The sequence below is a fragment of the Podarcis erhardii genome (assembly GCF_964252035.2).
Source record: "Podarcis erhardii genome assembly, chromosome: 7".
NCBI classification, from domain to species: domain Eukaryota; kingdom Metazoa; phylum Chordata; class Lepidosauria; order Squamata; family Lacertidae; genus Podarcis; species Podarcis erhardii.
This window is the reverse complement of record NC_138511.1, coordinates 67967914-67993870: the sequence shown is the minus strand read 5'-3', so window position 1 is coordinate 67993870 and position 25957 is coordinate 67967914. Positions and strand designations below refer to the sequence as shown.

The window sequence follows — 25957 nt, the reverse complement described above, 5'->3', positions numbered from 1 at the left end:
AAAGGGATAGGGAGGGAGCGAGAAAAACAGCAAGTGCAGGTGCCAGCTCTTAAGGTTACAGTTCTTCTCATGGCAGCTGATCTCTCAGGAGAAACAATGGAAAAACTCCTGCTCTGCTCTGCAGCCTGACAGCATGAAAAGCCAGGGACCAAAACACAGAAGCCCCTGTCTGCACTGTACAGTCAAAGCAGTTTCATACCAATTTAAACAGTGGTTTAACAGTTCGTCTTCCTAGGGAATTCTGGGAATTGTAGCTCTGTGAGGGGAATAGGGGCCTCCTAATAGCACCCTTCACAGGCTACAGTTCCCGGGATGCTTTGGGGAAAAGTTATGACGGATAGTGCTTTAAACATGAGGAAAAGGGAACTCAGGTGTATGTATATACTTGCCTGCTCAGACAAAATAATGCCATGATGGCACATTGCCCCTAGGCCTCATGCACACAATTATGTCATAGAGCATGGTTATTAAAAGGGATTCTGTGCTGGTGGAGTTTATTAAGCGTTAAGCTGGCCACTCGACACACCAGTTATTAGTGCTGGGAATAACTGCGTGGAAAGTGTTGCCATGATCAAAGGCGCGCATAATTTTGGTGGCAAATGCTTACTCCAGCCACAGGCCTTCATTAGCCGTCCCTGCCTGGAGCCATTTCGGTGGTTTCGGCAGGGCAGCAAAGGCCTAATCTGGCTTTAAGAGCTACTCTCGCCCTATAGCTAGCCCTGAGAAAGATTAGTTCTGTGAGGGTGTCAGGTTTTAGGGATCTCTCAACACCCTCAGAGGACTGTAATTCATGAGGTGGGGGCTATGAAATCCTATGTAACACTTTTCATAGACCACACTTCCTCAAAGGAGTTCAAGGTGGCATGTCTTCCCTGCTCTCCATTTTGATCCTCACAACAACCTTGTGAGGTAGGTTAGGTTGAGTGGCAGTGACTGGCCCAAGATCATACAGTGAGTTTTATGACTGAGTGGGGATTGAACCCCTTTATGGCAGTATTCCGACCTCTCCCCCCAACCACAAACCCATTGTAAAGGAAAGGCCCTGTATTCGACACCGTTTTAAAGATAAAGGACCATTAAGAAGGGAGAACAAGAGCATTTTTTGGAAATTCCCCATCAGCTGTTTTTATTTATTTGGTTGATTGCACTTTACGCAAAATACCTCGAAGCGATTTCACAGATCAAACAAACAATTATAAGCAATCTCATATATAAAAACAACTTCAAATGCAGTGCAGATATCTGCTGACAGCAAACAGTGTTAGAAACTCAGATATATAAGCTAGGTGCCAAATGGCTCCTTAAACCAGGGTTACAGCTGCTAAAGTGGAATGGCTAGTTGCCATTTTGGGGCCAAATGTATTTTTCAATATAACTTCTTGGTTCCTGAAATTCATTCTGATTGTGAAGATAAAATATAATGGGGAGAATTCTACATGGTGCGTTGCTAGTGTTTCAAAACAGTCAAGATCCAGGGATCCCCAGGCATGCGCCTCCAGATGGTGGAGACATCAGGTGCCATCCTGGCAGCCGGGCATCTTCACTTGGTCACAAGTGGCCGATAGCCAGGTGCAAAATGCAATTTTTGAATGCTGCTGAGGAGGCACACAGGGCATCTGGTCACTGCGTTACTCTGATAAAATGTTATTTCTATTACAAATTTAATAAGATTTCATATAAACCAGCATTTGAAAAAAATTATGTAAGTCTGTGCCCCCTTTGTTGTCGTCTTTTTGATATGCACTTCTCTTTTCACCCTAACCAGGCAAACTGGTGAATTCTGGGCTCACCTAGTGTGGTGGTTGTGGGAACACAGCCAGCAGTTGCTAAGCAACTACAGTATAAGGAAAGCATCTGAAACACCCAACACTTCTCTGGTCAAAAATGAAAAGAGTGCTCCGGCATAGAGCTTTTAACTGTAGGGTGTGCCTGGAAAGCATGGAGGAAAGGTACATATAGCTAAACCCCGGATCTTTACTGCTGAATCAGAGCAAAACGTCAGTTTTGACATTTGCTCTGATTCAGCCTTACTCCAGAACAACAAAAAACAGATTAGCTGCATTTTAAAGTGCTCCTTGAAAGCCCTACCCCTCTTCCCATGTGAATCGAGAGAGGAATAGGCCATGGATAGTCGTTGATGCTCTCTGGACATGTTCAGAGGCACTATCGTTATTACTTCACATGGGCTGGTTGATGCATTCCATTCCCTGGCATTCCTGGGACCTGGCAATGCTCCATGGCAGGGGTAAGCAACCTCCTCCTCCCCACCCCTGGAAGGGTTGCATTCAATCTGTAATAATCTTGCACATGCCACTCCACACACCCCTATTGCCCATTCCTGTCTCTCTGGAGGGGGGGCGTGTTATGGCGATGAGTGACCTTAACTTTTTTTCCCCCTCTCCCTGCCACCCACATGAAATTAGATCTAGGGTTCCACGGGATCCTGGAGCACAGATTGCCCACCTGGTTCTATGCCACGGTGGGGCCAAAAGAGAGAGAGCTCAGCCAGAATAGATTCCCCATTTTGCCCTCTTGCGTGTTATGCAAGCAACAGAAATTCCCTGGGGCATCTCTGCCAGCCAGTACAGGCCTCATGTCATCCTTTAGCTACCTCAAGGCCAGGCACCTTGAAATGCAGTACTCTAGCTGTGCCTGCATGGAAGGAACAATCTTGTCCTTCTGAGTCTTCATGGGAACTTGCACCTGAGACGAGGGAGGAAGAGAGATTGCCTAAAGCCTTGGCAAAAGCTGGCTGTGAAATCGCTTCTGCGCTCAGCACTTTTTTAATGTTGCCAGGCAGGCAGGAACCCAGAGACACAGAGCAAGGGGTGGATTGGGGCTCCTGGCACACAGCAGACAATGGCAAAGCTGCCCAACATGGAGACTGTGCAAGATTGCAGCCTTTCCTCATCCCAGAGGATCAGGGCAGGGGTGGGTCGGCTATGAAACTAATGAAGCTTAAGCTTCAGGGCTCCTAATCCTGGACAGGCCTCAGAAGTTGACTTTAGTCCACATTGTTTCAAATTTTGGGGTCACATGACTCAATTATAATTTTAAAAAATAACTGCAGCATTCCTAAAAGCGTATGGTCTGCCTTGCAGAATGAATCTCTGGCAACATGCCTTCCCATTGGCCACATTGGGCGGATCCCTGACCAAGAGCTCTTGAAGCTGTCCAGTTGTGTAGCTGAAGAAATAGCAGCCAAGAGAATGGTTATTCACAAAAGCTTAGAAAACAACTTTTTGGACATCAGAACAGCCTTCAGACAGGCTTCAGAGGTGCATATATTAAACAGTCTACATTTGTCAGGAAAGGTCAAGGAGCACTGGATTTCACTGAAATTCAGAGGCAAACCACACACCCTCTGGGTGGGAAAACAATTATTTTGAAGACTAGAATGGTATGCTGTTGCCACCTAGTGATCAAATCTGTGTATAGCACCTCTGTAGCCCAGCAGAAGGAATGGAAAATGTGTGTAGTTTGTCGCATTGAACTTCTCTGCTGGCAAAAGACATGTAGGGCAGTGGGGGAATCGGTATTGCCAGATGCATTTGCTGTGCATGGGATTTGAACGAGAACTATACCAGCTCCAGAGTAGAAAGCTGGAATGTATAGCACAAAGTGAGGAAAGCACCATTTCCCCATCTGGATGACTAGGTCTCTGCCAGATCCATTCTGTTTTGTTTTCAAAGGAAGGGCTCATCCACACTTCTGCTTGTCCTGTGCCTTGAAAGCATGGGTCCAAACAGTTTTGCCTTTGCCCCACTGCTTTCCCCCGGAAAACCTGCTCTTTAGCACTAAATCGGAACAAATGGCAATCCACGGAAAACCAGATTGCTGTTTGTTCCAGTTTAGCGCTAAAGAGTGGGAAGAAGTGGAGGGGGAAACAGAGGTGTGGATAAGTCCTAAGTTTCTTTTTGCAAAGCATATTTGTATGTAATTTTTCACTCTTACATGCGTTTTTATGCACCCTTTACCCTAGCATATGCATTTCTCTCAAAACTGCAGTACATGAATTCCCACTGCAGTGTGAATTCCAAAGGGGCGGGTGGGTTTCAGCTCTTGTAGTCTTTCAAAAAAAAGACTACAATTCACAATTCACTATGCATGGCTTGAAATGCAAACTGAATTGAATTTTTTCCCCTTCTCTGACAGAACTCCAAATACCGAGTGGGCAGCCCACCTGTCAAATTTGGCCTGCAAGGCGTAGGGAAGACTGGCCCTATGAGTTTCCCCACTGCTGCACTACAGAACGGTCCCCCTATCACTGCTTCTTTAAGGCCTGTGGTGTTTGTTAGTCCTTCAGCCACAAGACAAGGGCAGCCCAGTTTGAGTGCACTGTCCCTCGAGAGCTATGTTCATAATAGCTCCCCTTCCCTTGTAAGGCTGTAGAAAACCTACTCTCAGAAAAAAAGCCCAAAGCAGAGTACTACAGAGCAAGTGGCTTGATAGAATGAAGGATGACCTTAATCTCCATCTCCTTGGTGTCAGCCGGGGTCATGGCACAGCTCTGTTCCCTCACCGGGTGTGGTCAAATACAGAGGAAGGGAGCATAGCCAGGCATTCTTGCTTATGGGTAGCAACAGAACAGGAGCAGGCAATGTTTTCCAGCCAGAGGCCCACACTCCCTTGCATGTACCACCCAGCACATCCACACACACTTCCACTCACACACTAATACAAACACATACATAAGAACCATGGGCAACAAGTGGAAGCAGTTGGAAACCGCCTTCAATTTTAACCTGAAGATTGCCACCTGTCCAGTTTGAATTTTAATTTGTTTGAATTAATTGTGGGACATATCTTAATTTATTGATTGCTTGTTTTTATGCATTGTCTTACTTGTACGATGTTAGCCACTCTGAGCCCGGCTTTGGCCGGGGAGGGCGGGATATAAATAAAATTTATTATTATAATTATAATTATTATTATTATTATTATTGCCAAGGGGGATCAGGGGGCAGCGTCTCTCCCCCACCCAAGTAAAACAATAGAAATACTTAACTAACTGACCAATCACGTCAGTTCTTCCCCCTAACAAAAGTCTTACCCCCTCTTACAAAAATCCTGGCAACGCCCATGCTAAGAACATAAGAAGAGCCTGCTGGATCAGTCCCATGCCTTATCCAGACCAGCATCTTGTTCTCACATTGGCCAACCAGATGTCTGTGGGGAAACACGCAAGCAGGATTGGAGCACAAACACACTCTCCCCTGCTGTGGTTCCCAGGAACTGGAATTGGAATAACCATCATGGCTGGTAGCCTCTGATAGCCCTCTCCTCCATAATGCTGATTCAAAGCTCACTTCAGGTCCCTGAATGACATCTCCCTGCAGTTTCAAATAAAAGTTTAAAAGCATGAGAGACAAGATTGAAACCTGTGGGATCCCCTAGGGGAGAGGGTTGGACATGGAATATAATTGCAGTACAGTGGTACCTTGGTTTGCGAACTTAATCCATTCCGGAAGTCCGTTCTTAAACCAAAGCGTTCTTAAACCAAGGCACACTTTCCCATAGCAGCGGGGGACTCAATTTACAAATGGAACACACTCAACAGGAAGCGAAACATGTTCTGCATCCAAGGCAAAGTTCACAAACCAAAACACCCACTTCCAGGTTTGCAGCATTCTTTATCCAAGTTGTTCATAAACTAAGCTGTTCTTAAACCAAGGTACCACTGTAAATACATGAAGCTTATTCACTGGGTAGCTCTGAGTGAGAGGATTAACTTAGTTTACAAGCACTGTTCAATCAAACCAGTGCTGTGCTGCTCTGCTTTTTACACTGGGGGGGGGGGTTACGAATAGCAATTTTACCACCTTTTTCGAGCACCCATCCTACACCCAAGGGGCACACAGGGAGAGTTTTCCTGTTCAAAACCTGCTTTGTCTCCTCCCCAGAGCCAGCCTGACCAAGACATTTTGCCACTGGAGATGAACAGAAAATGGCACCCAGAAGAATCATAGTCTATTAAGGGTGTGTGTGTGTGTGTGTGTGTGTGTGTGTGTGTGTGTGTAAAACACAGGGAAAAGTCACACCCCTCCTTTGCCTTCTGCCTCCTATGCAGCCCCCCCAGCAACAAGCGGTGTCAGGAGCCGTGGTAGCAGCAGGCAAACCCATTGTCCAGCTCTGGGTAGAGACAATGCTAAGGGCTAGCACAGGCAAACCAGTGGCTGAGGATGGCAGGAGGGGTGGCGGCTGGGGCCTGTGTACCCCATCTGTGCCTCCTCCACCCTGTGGTAGCCTCTGTGGCGAAGCCATGGCTGCAGCAACTGGGGGTGCTGTCAGACCTAAGGCCTGCCCATGCGGGTGGCAGCAAGATCCTTGCTGTGCTACCCCCGAAGTTCCTTCAGAAATGGGTGACAATGTGCTGCAAAGCAAATTCAGCAAGGGAAACCGGAATTCAAGAAAATCTTTATCCCTCCACTCCATATGGGGCATATCTGAGAATGAGAGGAACTGGAAAATGTTTACATAGCTTGCAGATAATATCTGTTCTCCAGCCCACGTACAGCTCATCCCCCAGACAATGCAATGCTGGAATGATGTTATTATGGCTATGAGATAAGGCCTTGTCGGTGCCTACAGTTTTAGGGTGACGTAAGCTTCGCTTTTGGCCCAGTGTGACTTCATTCCATTATTTGACCTTCACGGACACTTCTGAACGTTCTCTTCTTTTCCGATGACAGCTGCGCTTGATGCATCTGAGCAAAATAAAGGTAAAATGCAAAGTTTGCAGCAGTATTTGTCCCTTCCAGAGACTGACTAACTATCACTTGTGGCATGGTGCCAGGAAAGAAAGCTTAGAGCTCTAGTAATTTGTTTTATTTGTTCTAATTCACTATTACATTTGTGAGTTGCTCTACATACACAAAATGTGTCAAAACCATTTAACAAGATAAACAAGAGAACTTAAAGACCACCTTCATCTCTACACACCCTCTTGGATGTGGAGACCAGCAGAGGGGGCCCTCTTGGTAGTTCCTATGCCCTCAGAGGTTGTAGGGTTGGTGGCTTGGGAGAGGGTCTTCCTGGTAGAGGCCCCTAAGTTGTGGAACTTTTTCCCCACTGAGGCACATCAGGCTCCTTCATCATACAGCTGCTGGTGAATGCTGAAAATGCATCTCTTTACTCTGGCTTGAGACGCTTGAGGTGTTTATTCTTCCCAAACTTTTCATCCCAAATCCACCATTGTGTTTTAATATGTTACGGTTTTATTTTTTTTGATTTTTAATAATAAGGCTAATCATGATACAGGATTTGCTTATTTCATTTTTTTATATTTATGAGCTGGGTAAAATATAATCTGTTTTAATTTTGAAATTATGATATATATTTTTAAAGTATTCAAAATGGCTTGTTTTTTTTAAAAAAAGAAAACATCAAGTAACTCTTGACCAAACAAGGCAAACTGTCCTGAGTGCATAACAAAACATTACGCGCTAATACAGAATCTGGTTCAAAGGACTGGCTTTGCTGTTTGTGTTATGACTTCCAAAAGAACATGCCGACACAAGGAAGGGAGGAGGACAGATTGCTTTCTGACCTTGGGTAAGAAACCAGCTGGATTTTGAGCAAGATGAATGAGACGCGTCGACATAGGAATGAAAGCTCAATATATTATATTTTCTTGTGTTGCTACTTAAGAATGCAGAAGATCCCTGCTGGATCAGGTGAAGGTTCTATCTGGGGTTGGGAAGCTATGGGCCTCCAGATACTGTTGGACCCCAACTCCCATCAGCCTCCGCTAGCATGGCCAAGGGCTGGGCCTGATAGGAACTAGAGTCCAACAATATCTAGAGAGTCACATAGTTCCCCCAACCCTGACTTTATGATAGTGGGGATGTAAGATAAGCCATTTTTGGCTTACAACAGGGAGACAGAGGCTCCTGGTAAGCCCATGAGCAGGTATTCATTTGTCCAATTCCTGTTTAAGGCCATCTAAGAAAAAGGCCATCACTACATCTTGTGGCAACGAGTTCCACAAGTTAGCAATGTGCTGTGTGAAGTTCTTACTTCTCTCTGCCCTGAATCTACTGCCCGTTGGCTGTTATGTTCTGCTATGTTCTGTTCTGCTATGGGAGCAGAATAATTTCTCTCTCCCCATATCATTTTAGAAACCTCTATTTTAGATTGCCATATTTCAAAAAGTGAAAATCTGGACACAACCCTAATGTACACACACAGGTCATCTTCTTCTTTTTTCTAGGTTAAAAAGCCCTCAACTCTTGAGCATTCCAGTTGCTTTTCTTTCCAGCACTTTCCTAACTGTCTATTGTCCTTTTTGAGATAGGGTGACCAGATCTTCACATTGCATCCCAAATGTGGCCCAACCAATGACTGGATGACTTACAGTCATCAGGAATCATGGACTCACCTTTTTAATTTCTGTCCATTTCCTGATGACCCCTAGGATAGAAGTTGGCGTTTTCATGCAGCTGCACACTAGATTTTTTTATAATGAACATAGTCCACCATGTTCTGCAGCTATCAAATGTTGAGCATCAGTTGAGAAGAGTGGAAGGTGAGAATGGAACATCCTGATTCAGCCTCTTATGGTCTATGCCACAAGCCAGGGGTGAGGAACCTCAAGCCTGGGAGCCAAATGCAGCCCTCCAGTTCTCTCTATCTGGTCCTTGAGACTCTCCCTAGGCCACACCCCCTTTCTCTAGGCCACACCCATCACCAGCCCTACTTCACACCTTCCATGAATGATTTTGCCTGGCAGAAATTGATTGATTGCATTTATATCCCACCTTTTCTCCAATGAGTTCAAGGCGGTGTCCATACTTGCCCTCCTCATTTATTCCCCAAAACCACCCCGTGATGTGGGCTAGGCTGAGAGGCAGTGACTGGCCCAAGGTCATCCAGGGAGCTTCATGGCTGAGTGGGGAGCTGAATCCTGGTCTCCCAGGTCCTAGTCCAACGCTCTAACCATGATGTATCCATGGTGTATCATGCCTCTCAGTTGCCCGGATGGAGGACAGAGGTGGAATCTACACACATATAAAAACGTGAAAATGCTTTTTTTAAAAATGTTCTGAAAAGTATGTTGAATCTCCCATAGCTCACCATCGCCATCTAGTGTCACATTTGTATAATGCACTTTACATCACACTTAAAGCATTTTATTTGCAGCTGTGTAGCTGAGTCCAGACAGAAGCATGTGGGTGTAGAAATTAGCCTATTGTACAAAGCTTAGATATACGGCTGTTCCTTTACCTCCTTTTCCTTCTGGCCCTACCAAACAGATATGCAGCCCTCAGAACTCAGACAGGAGTGCAGACCTTGGTCTGAAAAAGAGCCCCCCCCCCTCCAGTTCCCTACGATAGGGGATCACAATCCACCATTGAAATGAATGGGGCTTCTGCATGACGCAGCTCAGATTTATTTCCAGGCGGCCTGACTGGTGATGCTCTTTGTGTGACAGACCTGTGAGTGCACATCACAGCCCTCAAGCTACTCTGGGAAGCAGCTGTCTTACCCAGGAGAGTCAACGAATGAGCCGGACTATGGCATACAATAATAAAAAATAGGCACATGTATCTTGGGATCCAGTTTTGAGTCGCCCCTGTACCAAAAAAGCTTATTTACTCTTGATGCCAAGTTAACATGGAGGCTCTATACCAAAGCTTTCACATTTGGGCCCGTTTTAATGTTGCAATCTTATGAGTCAGAGTATTTCTGATTACGGCCTGTGACCAAAACTTAAGATAGATAAAGGTAAAGGGACCCCTGAACATTAGGTCCAGTCGTGGCCGACTCCGGGGTTGCAGCGCTCATCTCGCTTTATTGGCCGAGGGAGCCGGTGTACAGCTTCCGGGTCATGTGGCCAGCATGACTAAGCCACTTCTGGCGAACCAGAGCAGCGCACAGAAACACCATTTACCTTCCCGCCGGAGTGGTACCTATTTATCTACTTGCACTTTGATGTGCTTTCAAACTGCTAGGTTGGGAGGAGCAGGGACCGAGCAACGGGAGCTCACCCCGTCGAGGGGTTTCGAACCACCGACCTTCTGACTGGCAAGTCCTAGGCTCTGTGGTTTAACCCACAGCGCCACAGGGCCTAAATGGAGTGATGCTTTCCATACCGAATTCATCTGCCTGGTATAGACTGCTGGTGCCCCCCTACCAGACTGAGCTATGGAGACCACCTCTCCTTCTCCATGCTGTTGAAAGAAGTTCAAGGGCTTTGGACTCATATACTACCGCATGTCATCCTAGCTCCGGCCTCCAGATAAATTGCTTTGGCCACCATCCACCATCACATCAAACAAGCCACAGCCTAGCAGCCTGATTCGCCATTTCCTTATTGGGAGCTGTATAAATAGCCAATAGGAACTGGTGCTTTCTGCAGTGCCATTCAGAAGTTCTCCAGGGTTTCTCACCTCACCCTTTGGGAGGGCCAGGCTTCAACTATTGGCTAATTGGCCGCTGTTTAATAAGGCAGCTCCTTGTTAAAGTGGCTCTGAGAAAGAGCATGTGTGGCTGAGCAGCAATGGGGATGCTGCTGATCTTCCTAGTATGGGCTGCTTTTCTTGGTAAGTTTGACTGTCTTGTTTTCTAGGCAGCTACTTTATTTTATTCTACCCTTCTGGGATATTAGGGCTAGAGGACTCTGCATAAGAACCTAGCAGATATAAGATTAATAATAACATTGATGAATCTAGTTGGAGGAGATGGAAAGATGTGCCAATTTGAGTGCTCTCTCTTTTCTCTCATTTTTTAAATCTTATATTCAATATTCCACATTTCTGCCATGTTTGTTGGGTGTTCGTTTATTGAAATCCTCATTCATGAAAATTTATCAGTGTTCTAGTGCTAATTTTCCCCAATAAATACATTTTATTAGGCAGCAGCTGCACTTTGGAACTCCCTGCCTGTTGAGATCAAGCAGGCACCTTCTCCGTACTCTTTTTCAGCATCTGCTAAAAATATTCTTGTTTAGACAGTCTGCCCAGATGCTTAGGAAGTTAAGGTTATTTTAATCGGCTTTAGTATTTTAACTTTTGTATGTTTTAAAATACTGTTGTAGACAAAGGATCTCTCCTGTGTTAATTATACCCAGGTGGTTTCTTTAAAGTTAAGTGTTCCTTTACATTGAATTCACTGCATAATGATTATTAGCAAAAACCTTGGAGAGGGTATGGAGCAACTTCTCATGGAGGAAAGGGCTTAATGTTTGGGGTGGAGAGAGGAGAGTTGGTGATGGACGTATAAAATTATGCATGGTGTGGCAAAAGCAAACAGCAAGAGGTAGTAGCAGTAGTTTGGGACTAGGGCCTTTCAGAGCAAGATTCAGATCCCTGCTCAACTCACTGTGTTGCTGGGAGGATAAAATGGGAAGGGGCTGAACTACATATACCACTTTGAATTTGTTGGAGGAAAGGTGGGATATAGCCGTTATATAAACAAATAAATTGAGAGGTATCTCTGTCTCTCGTTATACTAAATTCTAAATTCCAGAGTCATCCAAGGAAATTGAATGGTGGGGTATTCTTTTTTTTTTTTTTTGTCTTCTAAGTTTCTTATTTATATTTTTCAAATTTATACATTTCATTAGTTTTACAATCAATGTAACATTTCAAAATTTGACTTCCTTCGCCTCTTTCTGCAGTTCCTTAAATTTATTTTTTAATAACTTTGGCATATCCAAATTCATTTAATAGGGGGAGATTCAGGACAGCCAAAAAGGAACACAAATCAAAATTGAACTATGGAATTAGCTATCTTAAGGTGCGGTGATGGCCAAGAAATGGGATGGCTTTAAAAGGTGATGAGACAAATGCATGGAGCCTAAGGCTATTAGCAGCTGCTAGCCATGATGGCTGTGGACTACCTCCAATGTCTGAGGTGAAATGTCTCTGAATACCAGTTTCTGGGGAACATGAGTCTGATACTGATCCTGCACTCATTTGCTGCTTGTGGGCTTCCCATAAGCATTTGGTTGGCTTAGAGGCCGAAGCAACGTTTTGTGTTTTGTTTTGTTTTTTGAGGAGGCTGGATCCCCTCAATGTTCAGAGGGCAGCACTCTGACTCCTCGCAAGTCACATGCACAATGTCAGGATGTCAAGTTGGGGTCCCTCAGTCCTCCTGAGAAACTGGTGCCTCTGCTGGTTGGCCACACTGAAAACAGGATACTGCTCCTGGTTGGGGCTTTGGTCTGATCCAGCCAGCCGCCTCTTATATTCTTAAGACGCACTGAACACAATTTCCTTTGTGGGCAAGTGCCATTCTCTACATTAACCAAATCTGACCTAATCCTTTTGTCGTCTTTGTTTTGCATTTCAGTGGTTGACTGCACACCTCCACACAAACGTCTGCAGGTGCTTCCCAGGTTTGGGGGTGCCTATCATATAACAGGTAATGAACATCTTCACTGCCCTTGGATGCTTCAGGGGGAAATCATTTGTAGAGACTAGGCAGAGATGAGAGACTGTGTTGGGGGGCAGAGTATGCAACACTTCAGGTGATAATGGAAAGGGATAATTTATTGGTCTCTTCTACACCTCTCCCCTCCCAATTTCTAAAGCAGAGATGGGAAGCCAACAGCATTCCAGATATTGTTGGACTCTTAACTCCCATCACCCTTGACCCTTGGCCATGCTGGCTTGGAGCTGAAGGGAGCTGGAGTCCAGCAACATCTGGAGGGCCACAGGTTCCCCATCCCTGTTTTAAAGAACTGCATCTTCCCATTTAAGAGGTATGCTCACTAGAAGCAGGGCAGAAGATGATCCGCTCCTTAATTTCTGTATTAAAAATGGTTTGTGGCGACAGGAAGCACAGAGCTGGTTTCTGATTAAAGCTTATGCTGACGGATCGCATTAATTAATTGAAGCTTGCAGCCCCAAATGTGGAGAGCGGTGTCCTCAGAATAGGACCATCTGGCAGCATAGAGGCACACCTGGAGAATTTGCAGGCTTAGTGCAAACACAGAAACAAATAAATCTCAAAGCAAGTTGAAACAAAAAAGGCTCTCTTGGGCATCTGTGAAATTACCTTTCGAAAAAATAAGCAGCCATCTATCAGTCACTGCCTTTGTGCGTTAATTCATTACTTTAACTTTTTATCAGCCTTCTGTTCTTTCTAGGTATGATTTGCCAACTGACAGATGTCCACTGGAATAATGTTTATCTCTTTGTATTGCACTCATTTTTCTCAATCTTATGTAAATGCAGCACGCTTGGAGCTAGATTATTTGTGATAAGTACAGTGCCCATATCTCAGAGATGCCTCATTATGGAGGTGGCTCTGTGTGCAGAGGGCGTTTCCTTCCATTTGCAAGGCTGGGGAACCTCTGGCCCTCCAGATGTTACTACACTACAACTCCCATCACCCCTGACTATTGCTCATGTAATATCCAACCATCTCTGGAGAGTCACTGGTTCCCTACCCTTGGTGTCAGGAGCCAGAGTCAAGGGCAGGTTAGCAATGAAACACCCAGTGTCTGTGAAGTTAACTCTTTATTCAAAGGGCAGGCCTAGTGATCACAGCAACTCTTCCCAGTAGGTCTTGCCCCCAATGAGGCAGTTGCAAGGACTAAGGGTCCCTGCCTTCCCACTGCTCCTTAAGGCTCTTCCCCAGGGTCCTTCCCCAGCAATTTGAGGCTTCTTCATCTTGTCTCTCTTTGCTCTGCCCTCTTCATTCCTTTCCATGTTCTGGGAGACCAGGGAGGAGGGGAGCTGGTCATAGCAAGAGGGGGAGATTCCCTGGCTTCTTCAGCAGCCTGCCCGCACTCCTCTCCAGCCTCCAATTCTGAACTGCTCTCTGCCACAGACTCTTCCTGCTCACTAAACACTGTTACCTCTTCAGCTTCAGACCACCTCCTCCTCCTCCCAGTCTGCTCCCTCTCCACCCTCTGACCACACATCATCATCATCCCTTCTTTACTCTGGCTAAGCAGCTGTTGCCATTTGGCTTCATTCAGGGATCCTGAAACTGCCTTATGCTGAAATAGAAGAGCCCTTCGAAGCCTGGTTCAATGAGACGGAAGGGAAAAGCCGTATCCAGTATTATGACGGTAAGAGACATCTGGTATTCACTGGAAGCCCAGTGAAAACATCTGTTTCATTTCTCCCATGAACATATCCATCTGGATTGGGAACAGTTTTAGATGCCTTACACCAGGTCACATTATTTCTCTATTAAGCCTCATAGTGTTTACTCCAGGGATGGCGGATGAGCCCTCCAGATGTCGCTGGACCACAACTCTGATCATCCTTCCCATCCAAGCTGGGGCTGATGGGGGTTGGAGTCCAATAACATCTGGAGGACCACAGGACCCCCACAATAGGCCTGCTTACTCTGACTGGCAGCAGCTCTCCAGCGTCTCGGGCGGTTGTATTTCCCATTGCCTGCTTTAATGCGATGGAAATGATGGCTTGTATCCAAAGAAGCACTTAAGTCTATGTACACATTATACCTTTAAAAAATAGTCAAAGTGCATTCCTTCTCTCAAAGATACCAATAGAGTCCCAACGACAACTGGAGGGCTGCTGGTTCTCCACCCCTGAGTTATATAAACACAAGATAGGAATAATAATAGCAGAGACCTGGAATGTGCTCCTTAAGCCACTCCAGAGACTGTCCCAAGGGGAAGATAATGCTGTGAAGAGGCTATCCCTTCCTTCGAAGCCAAAGAGGTGGTCAATGAGACCTGTTCTATGTCGCTGGAGGTCAGGGTTGGATCCAGTTTTCAGGTGGGCCAAGAGCAACATGCTCTTTCATACATTTGTACGAGAGGTTACTTGGGTTGGTGGCAGGTGGCAACAGCACCACAGCCAGTCCAGAGCAGCTTGGGCCCCTTGTTTAAATTTCTCACAATGCCCTGGAGCATTCTGGGAAGTTTAAAATGGTGGCTACAAGTTATCCAGCATATGGGGCACAGGGCAGGCAGCAGGACAATATCACCTCAGATGTTTGTTTGTTTGTCATATTTATTTATATGGCAATTATACCCTACTTTTTCTCCCACAGGAGCCCAGGGCTGGTGTATGGTACATTTGCCCCACATAAAAAGATAATCAAATCCCTGCAAGTAAAATAAAAACAAAGGCTTGGGTCATTTGGGAGGAAAAGAAATCTAGGCCCAGCCCACACCCTGTGTGCAAATTTTCAACTTGTATGGGGTTTTATTTTGTGGAATGGATATGGGAAGATTCCCCCCCCCCCCGACACACACACACATGCAGCCTGGAATGGCATCGTCCTTTTTGCTACCTCGCTCTGCTGCATCTGTAGACCAGGATAGAGGTTTAAAGACTGTGGTTTTGTGTGCGCGTCAAAATGTTTATCTATAACAGTTGCCATTGGTTCCTTCTCTGGAATAAGAGCGGCCCACTGCATCCTTTTTATTTCTGGATCAAGAATAAAGCTGCAGGCTTTCCCCCAGACCTGATTCCTGTCATCTCTGAAATAAATAATCCACCCAGCTGAGGTTGAAGAGCAGACCTCAGATTTATGCAGCATTTGTTGTAAAGGAATACTGTTTCCCAACATGGTGGGCTGGAAATTCTAATGGGGTTGGGGAGCCTGTGGGCTTCAATTTGCTGTTGGACTTGAGCTCCCATTAGCCCCAGCCAGAGTGGTCAATGGACAGGGATGGTGGAAGCTGTAGTCCAACAACATCTGGAGGGCCACAGTTCTTTGATCTAATGCATGGGTAGGCAAACTAAGGCCCGGGGGCCAGATCCAGCCCAATCTCCTTCTAAATCCGGCCCACGGACAGTCTGGGAATCGGCGTGTTTTTACATGAATAGAATGTATCCTTTTATTTAAAATGCATCTCTGGGTTATTTGTGGGGCATAGGAATTCGTTCATATTTTTTTCAAAATATAGTCCGCCCCGTCCGCCCCAAGGTCTGAGGGACATTGGACCAGCCGCCTGCTGAAAAAGTTTGCTGACCCCTGATCTAATGAAATAAGAATTAGATGTAGTTTCTGAGGCAGATATTGGTGTAATGAATGCTTCTTTCCTTGCTTCTCCAGGCCAGGTGATCACTTACCAGTTTAGCTTTGTAAAACCTTTTGGGGCCAGCTTCAAGGTAACTCCAGAAACCACGGAAACCGAGGCCAACATTAAGGAGTGCTTCCAGATCAATGGAACATTGGAGAATCCCATTAGGCCTCAAAGTGTCTTTCCTAACCTATCTGAATTCCAGGTGAGTCCCTCAAGCTCCTGCTTCCAATCATCTCAGTTCAGACATCACACCAAACTGTGCATTATGTTAACCATAGTTATAAGCTCATGCCATGGTTTGAGTTTCCAGAGACACGGCAAGTGAACTATGCTTTAGAGTTCCTGATCTGCTTTTCTGTCCCATGCACTCAGTTTTGTCTGTTCACCCCTGTCTCCACGGTGCAACAACTCTTTGCAGAGCAAAATGGTTTGCCAGTGGACTGTGAATTCAGACATAATGGTAAACAACGGTCAGCCCCAAAGTTGGCTTGGCTTGCAAACCTGAGGTTTGATATCCTGATTTGGAAACCCCTCATAAACTACACTTTGAGAACTGGTATGGTTTTAGACATACCGTAACACTATACCATGGTTTGATGTTGTGCCCAAATGCAGCCAATATGCCGTGAAGTGCATTTTGAGGATTTCGAAAGCTGGATTTCAGAGTTGGGGTTGGAAGCTTTATGCACTGTAACTAACCAAGAAACCTAATTTCTTTTAGAGATGAAGAGCTTTAGCCAGCAGTAGCCTTGCTCCTGAACAGAGTCTGGTTGCTGGCGTGCTTTACTCTGTCTTAACCTAAGCTGAGGTATTTTATGCCAGCTTCCCATACCCTTACACCCTCAGAGTAGGGGTGGGCATTTGTTTTTCCTGTTAAGTCTTCATTTCTTCAGGGGCAATCTCTTGGGAGCTGCATGCTGGTGGATTGTTGGGCCATAGCAAAAGTGGGCAGGTCACCTCTGCTTTCTCACTTTCTGGCTCCCTCTGCACCATACATTTAAACAGTATCATATAACTTTGAACAGCCCCCTCCAAAATCCTGGAAACATTGGTTTAGGGTGCTGAGAGTTGTTGGGAGATTCCTATTCCCCTCACAGTTCTACAATTCCCCAATTGGTTTAACATCTTATCCTTTTTCCCAGGAAGCTCTAATTAAGAGTGCTGTGTGTGAGGGGGGGGGGGCAGAGAGAGAATTGTGGTGAAAAACTAGGAAATGCTACTGAACTACAACTTCCACGGTCCTAGGTGACTGACCATGCTTGCTGGGGCTGGTGAGCAGGACCAGCCTACCCATGAGGTGAGGTGAGGTAGTCAGGTTAGGTGGCAGATCTGGCCTCATCTGCTTCCATTTGCTTTCTCCTCCTCCTCCTCCTCCTCCTCCTCCTCCTATGTGTCCTGCTACCTCCTTTGCCACTACCATGGCCTCTGTGCCTGGCTGTAGTGGAGGGGGAGGAGGAGGAGGCTGGGCGCAGAGGAAGTGTTGATGGTGACAAGGGGGCACAATTTCTGTTTTGCCTGAAGTGCCAAAACGTCCTGGGCTGACATTGCTGATGGAAGTTACAGTTCAGCAACATCTGGAGGGCCAAGGGTTCTCCATGCCTGTTTCAAAAGCTCTTGTTTGCTGCACATCAGTGGTATTTTCAAACCTGCCCTTCCCAGCCTCTCACTGAGAATCTTACTCTTTCCTGCTCTCTCGCACTCCAAACTCCAGACTGTTCTGCAGGAAGACTACAACGGACAGCCCTGCGCAGTCCTGGAGAGTACGTCATACTGGGGCAAGAAGAAGAACATCTACAGGTTCTGGGTTGCAGATGCTTCCCCTGAGCCTGTCCCAGTGCACTATGAGATGAGGGGCTTCAACACTCTCCTGGGCTCCCACTATGACAAGTATGAGATAGACTACACCAGCTTTTCCCGCAGATTCCCCTCTGACGTCTTTGATCTCCCTGGTGGTATGTTCAGTGCAGAGCTGTCCTCTTGCATAGAGAGCCTCCTGTTTCTCCTTCTCCTCAACTACAAGGGTGCATGTTGCAGCTGTGGTAGTGTCTAGCGCAGGGATAACCAATGTTGTGCCTTTCAGATACTGGGGACTCCAACTCCTATCATCCCTGACCACTGGCCATGCTGGCTGGGCCTGATGGGAGTTGGAGTCCAATGACGTCCTGAGAGCACCATTTTGTCTAATGCCTATATATATATATTTGTTATATTTATTCCCTGCCCTTCAGCAGGTTCCAGGGTGGCATACAACAATTTAAAATTCCGATTAAATATGTCAAAACGAATTACAATCACAGGGTGGGTCCTTTAAATGCACATCTCGGGTGTCATCTCAACTTGCCAGCTAACCATGGAGAAGCTATGCCTGTTGAATCTCTGCCTGCTCTGGATTCTATTAAAGGCACTGAGATTCTGTCAGGAAAAACAGCAATATTAGTTTCAGCCCCAAGTACCAAGTACTGTTAACAACTTCAAGACAGCAGTGATGTGGTAGCATTAAAGAAACATCACAGGGCAAACTAAATCAGAATAAATCTGCTGGTATTGTGCTGTTGTTGTGTAAAGAAAATCTTGCAGACTACAGCCACAATAAAATACCAGTCTGGACTGCAGCCCAAAGCAAGCAAATAAGAACTGAAGGGGAATAAACTGTATCTTATTTTGACTTTTGGTCATGCTTTCTGTCTCATAGGTATAAAATGCACACATTGGCCAGGTGTAGGACCGGAGCATAGGATCTTGGCCAATCCCATGCAAGAATTTGTTGGGGGAGCCGGGGAAGTAGGCCGAGACCACGAGCACCTATTCCATCACTACAAGGGGAAATTCAGAAAGACCTACAAGAGTGAGGAGGAGATGGAGCACAGGAAGCACAACTTCATCCACAACATGAGGTACACAAAATGTGGAAGAAAAAATTGTGCAGTTGGAAACTGATAATTTGCAGCTGGAAAATGGGAAAGAGGGAAATCAGATATGCCAGGCATATATATGTGCTTTTCATTATTGTTTTCCAGATACGTCCACTCCAAGAACAGGGCCAACCTTTCCTACAAACTGGCTGTGAACCACTTGGCCGATCATACACCAGAGGAGATGGCAGTGATGAGGGGGAGGCTAAAGACCGGTGAACCCAACCAGGGCTGGCCCTTCCCTGCCCAAGGCTATGACAACCTCACCCTGCCAGAGAGTCTGGATTGGCGGCTTTATGGTGAACATAAAGCCCTCGTTTTGAATTTAAATTTGGAAAGAATACTTATAGTAACAGTTCGGGGGGGGGAATCCAAACTGAAATAGGACATCTGCAAAATTTAATTGCAAAGAATTATCCAATGCAACACTAAGTAAGTAACATTCCCTGTGAAAACCCACTCTTTAAAGCTGAATCAGAGCAAACATCAATTTAGGTTTTCCGTGGATTGACGTTTGCTCTGATTGAGCTTTAAAGGGTGAGTTTTCACAGGGAAGGCTGTGGAGGAAAATAAAGGGCACTCAGACAGGGAGCTTTAAATTGCGGATGTGCCTGGAAAGAGCAGGGGAAAGGTTATTATGGATAAGCCCTGAGTGCAATTTTATCCTCTCTATTTGTCCCATTTATTCCCACACTGCCTCCCTAAATCTGTCATTTGGGGGTCCCCCAATCCTTTAGAGCCGATCGGGGGGGGGGGGGACACGAAGCACTAATGAGTGCTGCATTGTATACAAGCCAAAATGTATACAAGATTAAATAGAACGCAAGTGTATATTTCAAAAGGATTTCACTAAAGTGAAAAAGAAAAGGGAGGGGAAGATAGGACTCTACAATATATCAAAAGCTTTTGAAATTAAATTAAATAATAATTTAACTAACCTAAACAAACGACTTCAAAACAGCATAAAACTGAAATATATTTCAATTAACCCTACTTTTTTCTCTCCCCCTTCCCCCTATATTAAATAATGGGAAGTAGCAAGTGAGGGGCAAGGTGGTGGGAAGTTTGGCATGGGTGGAAATATGCCAGTGGAGCCAATCCTGTGCTCCTGTGTGTGGATTTGCACCATGCCAACTTCATGCAGCAGTGACTTGGGCTTTAAAAAAAAAAAAAAAACATTTAATGCGACAGTGTGGTTGAGATCTGTTTCTCTGTAATTTTTGTCCCCATTTCTCTCTGCCTACCAATGAAGGTGCTGTGACCCCAGTCAAAGACCAGGCCGTGTGTGGTTCCTGTTGGAGTTTTGCTACGACAGGAACACTGGAAGGCGCCCTCTTTCTCAAGGTGAGAACCTGGGCGCTTGACTGTGTCTTGAGGCTTCCTTGATTCCTCAGAGCCCTGCACAGCATCTACTTAAAGAACATGGCCTTGCTTCCCCCAAAGAATCCTAGAACTCTAGTTGGCTAAGGGTTCTAGGAATTGTAGCCCTGTGAGGGATAAACTAGAGTTAAACACATTATTATCTGATTGATTGATTAATTGATTGATTGAATTTATATACTGCCCTATATCCGGGGGTCTCAGGGCAGTTCACAGAAGAAAATCAAGATATAAAACCACAAAATACATAATAAAATAAAAACAACAACCCAATAGCCTCCCCCCACACACACACATTTTAAAACGGCATAGGATGTAAATCAGATCAACCAAAGGCCTGGTTAAAAAGGAACATTTTTTGCCTGGTGCCTAAAGGTGTATAATGAAGGTGCCAGGCAAACTTCCCTGGGGAGAGCATTCCACAGATGGGGAGCCACTGTAGAGAAGGCCCGTTCTCGTGTTGCCACCCTCCGAATCTCCACTTAGTATAGATGTCACTGAAATTGTGAACCTGTTCTGGGACCATACCTCTTCATCCTGGGAAGTATAGTTTAAGGGTGCTGAGGGTTGTTAGAACATTCCTATTCCTCTCACAGAGCGGCAATTCCCAGAGCTCTCTTGGAAGAGTGGTTGATTTTTAAACTACTCTGGGAACTGTAGCTCCGTGAGGGCAGTAGGTGCTCCTAACAACTCCCTTAACAAGCCAAAGTTCCTTGGGGGAAGTTGTGACTGCTTAAAGTTGTATGATACCGCTTTACATGTATAGTGCAGAATGAGACCTTAGACTTTTTGGTCCCTGGCTTTTCATGCCATCAGGCTGCAGAACAGAGTGGGAGACCAGAAGAAGAGCTATTCCTCAGCCGAGAGACCCGCTGCCTTGGGCATTCCACAGTTGGCCATTGTAACTTTAAAAGCTGGCACCTACGCGTGTTTGGTTTTCCTCCCTTCCACACCATTCCCTTTTTCTTTGCATGTCATCTCTTTTAGATTTCAGTCCCGAGGGCATGATCTGTCATATTATTGACTTGTAAGCTGCTCTGGAAACCATTTTGGCAAAAAAGTAGAGTAAAAGAAAAATGCCTTAATGGAGGACTCCCCCAAACTTCCACTGGTCCCATGCCTAGGGTCCAAGCAGTTTTCTGTTTGCCCCACCGGTTTCCCGGGGAATATCTGCTCTTTAGGGGCAAACATCAATCTGTGGGGAAACCTGGTGGATGCTTGCTCTGTTTCAGTGAGTGGTAAAGATCTGGTTTCCCCGGGGGAAAGTGGTGGGACAAGGGGAATTCTGGATGAGTCCTAACTAAATAAATATCCCATCTTTTCCGTACAGACTGGAGTGCTCACTCCACTGTCACAGCAAGTCTTAATCGATTGTTCCTGGGGCTTTGGAAACCATGCCTGTGATGGGGGTGAGGAACGGCATGCCTACGAGTGGATTATGAAGCATGGCGGGATTGCCAGCACAGAGTCCTATGGGCCGTACCAGGGTCAGGTGAGTAAAGAATGTCCACCTGGAGCAACCAGAGGGTGGCATTCCTCTTGGGCAAACTTCCAGGAGCCACGTGCCTTACCTTAACATAGCCATGCAAAGGTCAGAGGTTTCTATGCATCCTCCATCTAGGCAAGCAGAAGGCATCAGTTTGATGACAAATTCCAGCAGGGCAAAAGCACCTAATTTGAAGAGGGGACAATAAGACAAATATGTGAATCATCCAGGTATACTCATCAGAGAGGCAGGGCTGGTTGTGGTTCTCGGCTGGGTAGGCTTGCCAGTGCGTAGGGTGAAAAATTGCCCTCAGGAGTATGGGAATGTTCAGGGAGGCAGGAGAGGATATATTGTTTAATTATATTCTTCCCAACTTGTGTTAACAAGTTCTATAATTTAGCAGAGTAACGTCCCCCTTTTTAAACTTGTGCAGCAGATATGTCTCTTCCAGGCTTGTATAGCGTTTCTTGGTAAATTCCCCTTTATTCCCTCCTAAAAAGATTAGACACAACAGTCTTGTATAAAAGTGTGTGTCTGTTCACAGATGGATCCCAGACTTAGGTTACAAAAACTTAGGTTACAAAATATATACACCTGGAATCTATCCCATAAGGAGATAGTTCCTTTGTCCTCTCTTGGCTAGAAGCCAAGAGAGCATCTCAGACTGATAGGATGTTGCTTCTTCGACGAATGGAGTCAGAGAGAGATGTGGCTGCCACCCCTGTGCTGTTTTGTTACCTGCAACGCCCACCTCTGCTCACATGTAGAGGAAGTCTGTCCCAGCCCAGGAGGAAACAGGAAGTTCCGACTGGCTGGTCCAGACATCCCCTTTTATTTCCACTCTAGGAATGTTGTATTTGACTGCTCTGTGTTTCACATCCCGCAAGGAGTTACTAGGAATCAGCATTCTTTAAGTTACTCAAATCAGCTTACCAAGGCTTTATTGAAGTATGCAATGCAACAATGCAGCTTCAGAGGGTAGGACAATTTTTTACCAGGACCACAGCAGGAGAGGAAAGGGTTAAATTCCCTGCTCTGCATTTGTTGCAATCCAGGCCAGTCGCCTCCCCTACCAATCAGCTGCTACTTGCATGTTAAGAATACAAGAGGAACCCTGTGGAATCAGACCAAAAGCATATCTAGTCCAGCATCCTCTTTCCTAGAGTTTCCAACCAGACTCTTGTAGGAAGCCCACAAAACAGGGCAGGAGAACAATAGCTCCCTGCAAGATATAAATGATGAATGCAGATGTGCACCAAGTTTGGCTCTTAGATTCCAATGCCCCATATACTTCCAAGCATGTTTTTGTGTTCATAAGGGCTAGAACATGGAAGATAAGGTTCTCAGGAAGCTGAATGCTGCAACCTGTGGCTTTCCTGCCCTTTTGTGGTGGCGTTCTGCACAAACAGCTCAATATGTACGTTGCACAAATTGCAGCCCAAAAGCAGGGAGTGCGCACAGAGTCGCAGGCTTGTATCTGAGGCTGGAATAGCTTTCTTGCAATGAAACTGGGGGGGGTGTCTGCTTTTCCTTTGCCAGAATGGCTACTGTCACTACAACCAATCCGAGCTGATTGCAACTCTCTCTGGCTATGTCCATGTGGCCTCTGAAAACACCACTGCCCTGAAGGCTGCTCTTTACAAGCATGGCCCTGTGGCCGTGAACATTGACGCCTCCCACAAGTCCTTTGCCTTCTACTCCAGTGGCATCTACTATGAGCCAAACTGCGGTGAGTCTAATGTCACTCCTTAGTTCAAAGCCTCTATGGTGGGATGGGAATTTTATGGATGTGTCAACTTTATAGGCAGGTGTCACAATGGAAATTCTCTTGCACCACCAGTCACCATTTAAGGCACAGATGGGGAGCCTGTGGCCCTCCAGGTGTCATTGGACTCCAGCTCCCGCCAGCATGGTCAGTGGTTGGGATGTAGAGGGTTGTGGTCCAACAACATCTGCAGAGCCATGGGGTCATATCTGCTATGGTACTTAGAGCTGTCAAGTTGGGAGCATCCCAGACCCTGAGACTTCCGAACCCAAGGAGATCAGGAGTGGCTCCTGGGGATGTCATGGGGATGAGACTTGGTGATGTCACAGGGCGGGCCCTGGTGATTCTTCCTCTGCACTCCTTCTTACCACTAAGCCCTGGAGATGGAGGTTAATTGGAACAGGGGAGGAGGGAGCTGTGGATGGCAGACTCCTAGAGAGTCCATGCAGTCATTTGCAGCTGACTTCTGCCAGGCTGAAGCTTACAAACTGCACGCATAGTCGTCTTCTTAATAAAAAAATATTTTTTAAAGGCACTCTTGCCCACCTAAAGAGTCAAGCCCTCTCCCCAGCACCTGGAGTGGGGCAGGCAAACATGGAGACTTCAGGTCAGCTCTGGAGGTCTATCAGCATAAAACCAACAATAAAATGATCTCCTTAAAAACAAGTACAAAATGCATCACAAATCAATCATTAGATCAGCTTAGTGCATTGACATAGCTGGATCACCCATCAGGGAAAGTCTGGGTGAACAGATGAGTTTTAAGCAGGTGCTTAAATGCCAATACTGTAGATAATTGCTTGCCTGATGTTCACTAGAAGTGCATTCCAGAGGGCAGATTTTACCACACTAAAGGCCCTGGAAGAGGGAGGGAAGTATCTGTCAATCTTGGTTCTCTCAGTTTTGCATTTTTTCCCAATCTTAAATTTAGTTGACCAATATGAGTTGCAGCAATATGAGATTTTATTCTTTTAATCCTTATGAAAATTCATTGTTATTAATATTATTCTTATTATACTCAACATTTTCCCCTGGCTCAGTTGGCATTTTTGTGCACATTTATCCTAATAAAAACAGTTTTAACTAATGCACACATTTCTGGAAGCAACCTTCCCTAATATATGCATTTTAAAAAAAAACACTGGTTGGTTGGAGAACTGCATTTCAGAATTCCAATAAGTGCAAATTTTGAAGGATATCTGCATTTCAAATCACATAATGTTTCAGAAAGAGCAAATTTGATAGATTTGGTTTTAAATGCATACTTACTCTGATTTCTCCACCACCCCTGGTCTTAGTGTACACAAGGAAAGCTTGGCGAGCTGTGGCACTAGGTGGTGAATTGATTCCTGGTCCCTCTTTTCTTCTAGGAAACAAGAGAATGGAGTTAGACCACGCGGTCCTAGCTGTGGGATATGGGGACCTCGAAGGGGAGAGCTACTGGCTCATCAAGAACTCTTGGTCCACATATTGGGGCAATGATGGCTACATCCTCATGTCGATGAAGGACAACAACTGTGGGGTGGCAACAGCTCCCACCTACCCAGTCCTGGCCTAAGGGGGGAAGCACTGGCAAGAAGGATCACGCCAGTCAACGTACAACAGCCCTTATCTGAAGTAACCTCTTCTGAACCATCTAATCTAGAAATTGGGAACCTGGGTTTGGGTGGTGATCATGCCACAACACACTCCTCCAAGTCTGATCAAAGTCCTGAACTGGAAGACATTTGTTCACCGACACAGTTCAGCATCTCTGGCTGCGTACATACCATACATTTAAAATGCATTTAAAGCACATTCCACCTCTACTAAATCCTGGGAACTGTGATTTCCCCTCACAGAGCTATAGTTCCCTTCAGTCTTAATAAACTACAACTCCAAGGGTTCTTGAGCCAGGGAGGTGGAAAGAACTGAGCTTCAAATGTGTATGCAGCCATAATTTAAGACTTCAGTCTGGTTCCTGTATTTTTTAAAACATATGTCTCCATGTTTACTGATTAGTGTAACCCACACTGTTCAATACTACACCAAACCATATTGCTGTAACTGTCTTTTGATATACTTCCTTTTCCCCCAATCACTGAGCAGCAAGGATATTGGGGGGGGGGTATATTTGACCATATATAACTCGGCATGTGAATAAATTATGCGCAGCAGACAAGCATTCATGGCTGGGCTGGAATTATTTACTCTCCTGATGCCTCCTAAGATATTAACAGAGTGCATATAAAAATACACAACTTGTTTAGTGAAATTGAAACATCACAGATGTTTCCTATTGTTGTTCAAACATACACATTTCTCTGCAGGACTACACTCGGGAGAAGCTGCTCCTGTCTGCCTATAACAAAGGCCAGCTCTGCATAGTACTGATTGGCTAGAACCAGAGAGGTCAAGAATTCATCTCTTTCCCACACACCCCAGCTGCCTTCCTGATGGTTGTGATACTTCAC

At 45.6% G+C, this 25957-nt stretch overlaps 1 protein-coding gene across 1 annotated transcript; it reads left to right on the top strand.

The window, feature by feature from the left end:
- The first annotated feature begins 10448 nt into the window (after nt 1-10448).
- LOC309345763 (digestive cysteine proteinase 2-like) lies at nt 10449-25627 on the top strand. The gene is made up of 11 exons (XM_081869126.1): nt 10449-10544; nt 12295-12366; nt 13931-14023; nt 15991-16163; nt 17673-17913; nt 18654-18855; nt 18979-19172; nt 20126-20217; nt 21584-21745; nt 23279-23468; nt 24875-25627. Exons 1-11 carry the CDS (start codon nt 10502-10504, stop codon nt 25060-25062), a joined length of 1650 nt encoding a protein of 549 aa, XP_081725252.1. The 5' UTR covers nt 10449-10501; the 3' UTR covers nt 25063-25627.
- The last annotated feature ends 330 nt before the right edge of the window (nt 25628-25957 follow it).

Excerpts from the sequence above, each read along its gene's own strand:
- LOC309345763 (XM_081869126.1), top strand. The coding sequence starts at position 10,502 with ATGGGGATGCTGCTGATCTTCCTAGTATGGGCTGCTTTTCTTG. Across the intron at positions 18,856-18,978 it reads AACTTCATCCACAACATGAG|ATACGTCCACTCCAAGAACA; the intron begins GTACACAAAATG and ends ATTGTTTTCCAG. Across the intron at positions 19,173-20,125 it reads TCTGGATTGGCGGCTTTATG|GTGCTGTGACCCCAGTCAAA; the intron begins GTGAACATAAAG and ends CTACCAATGAAG.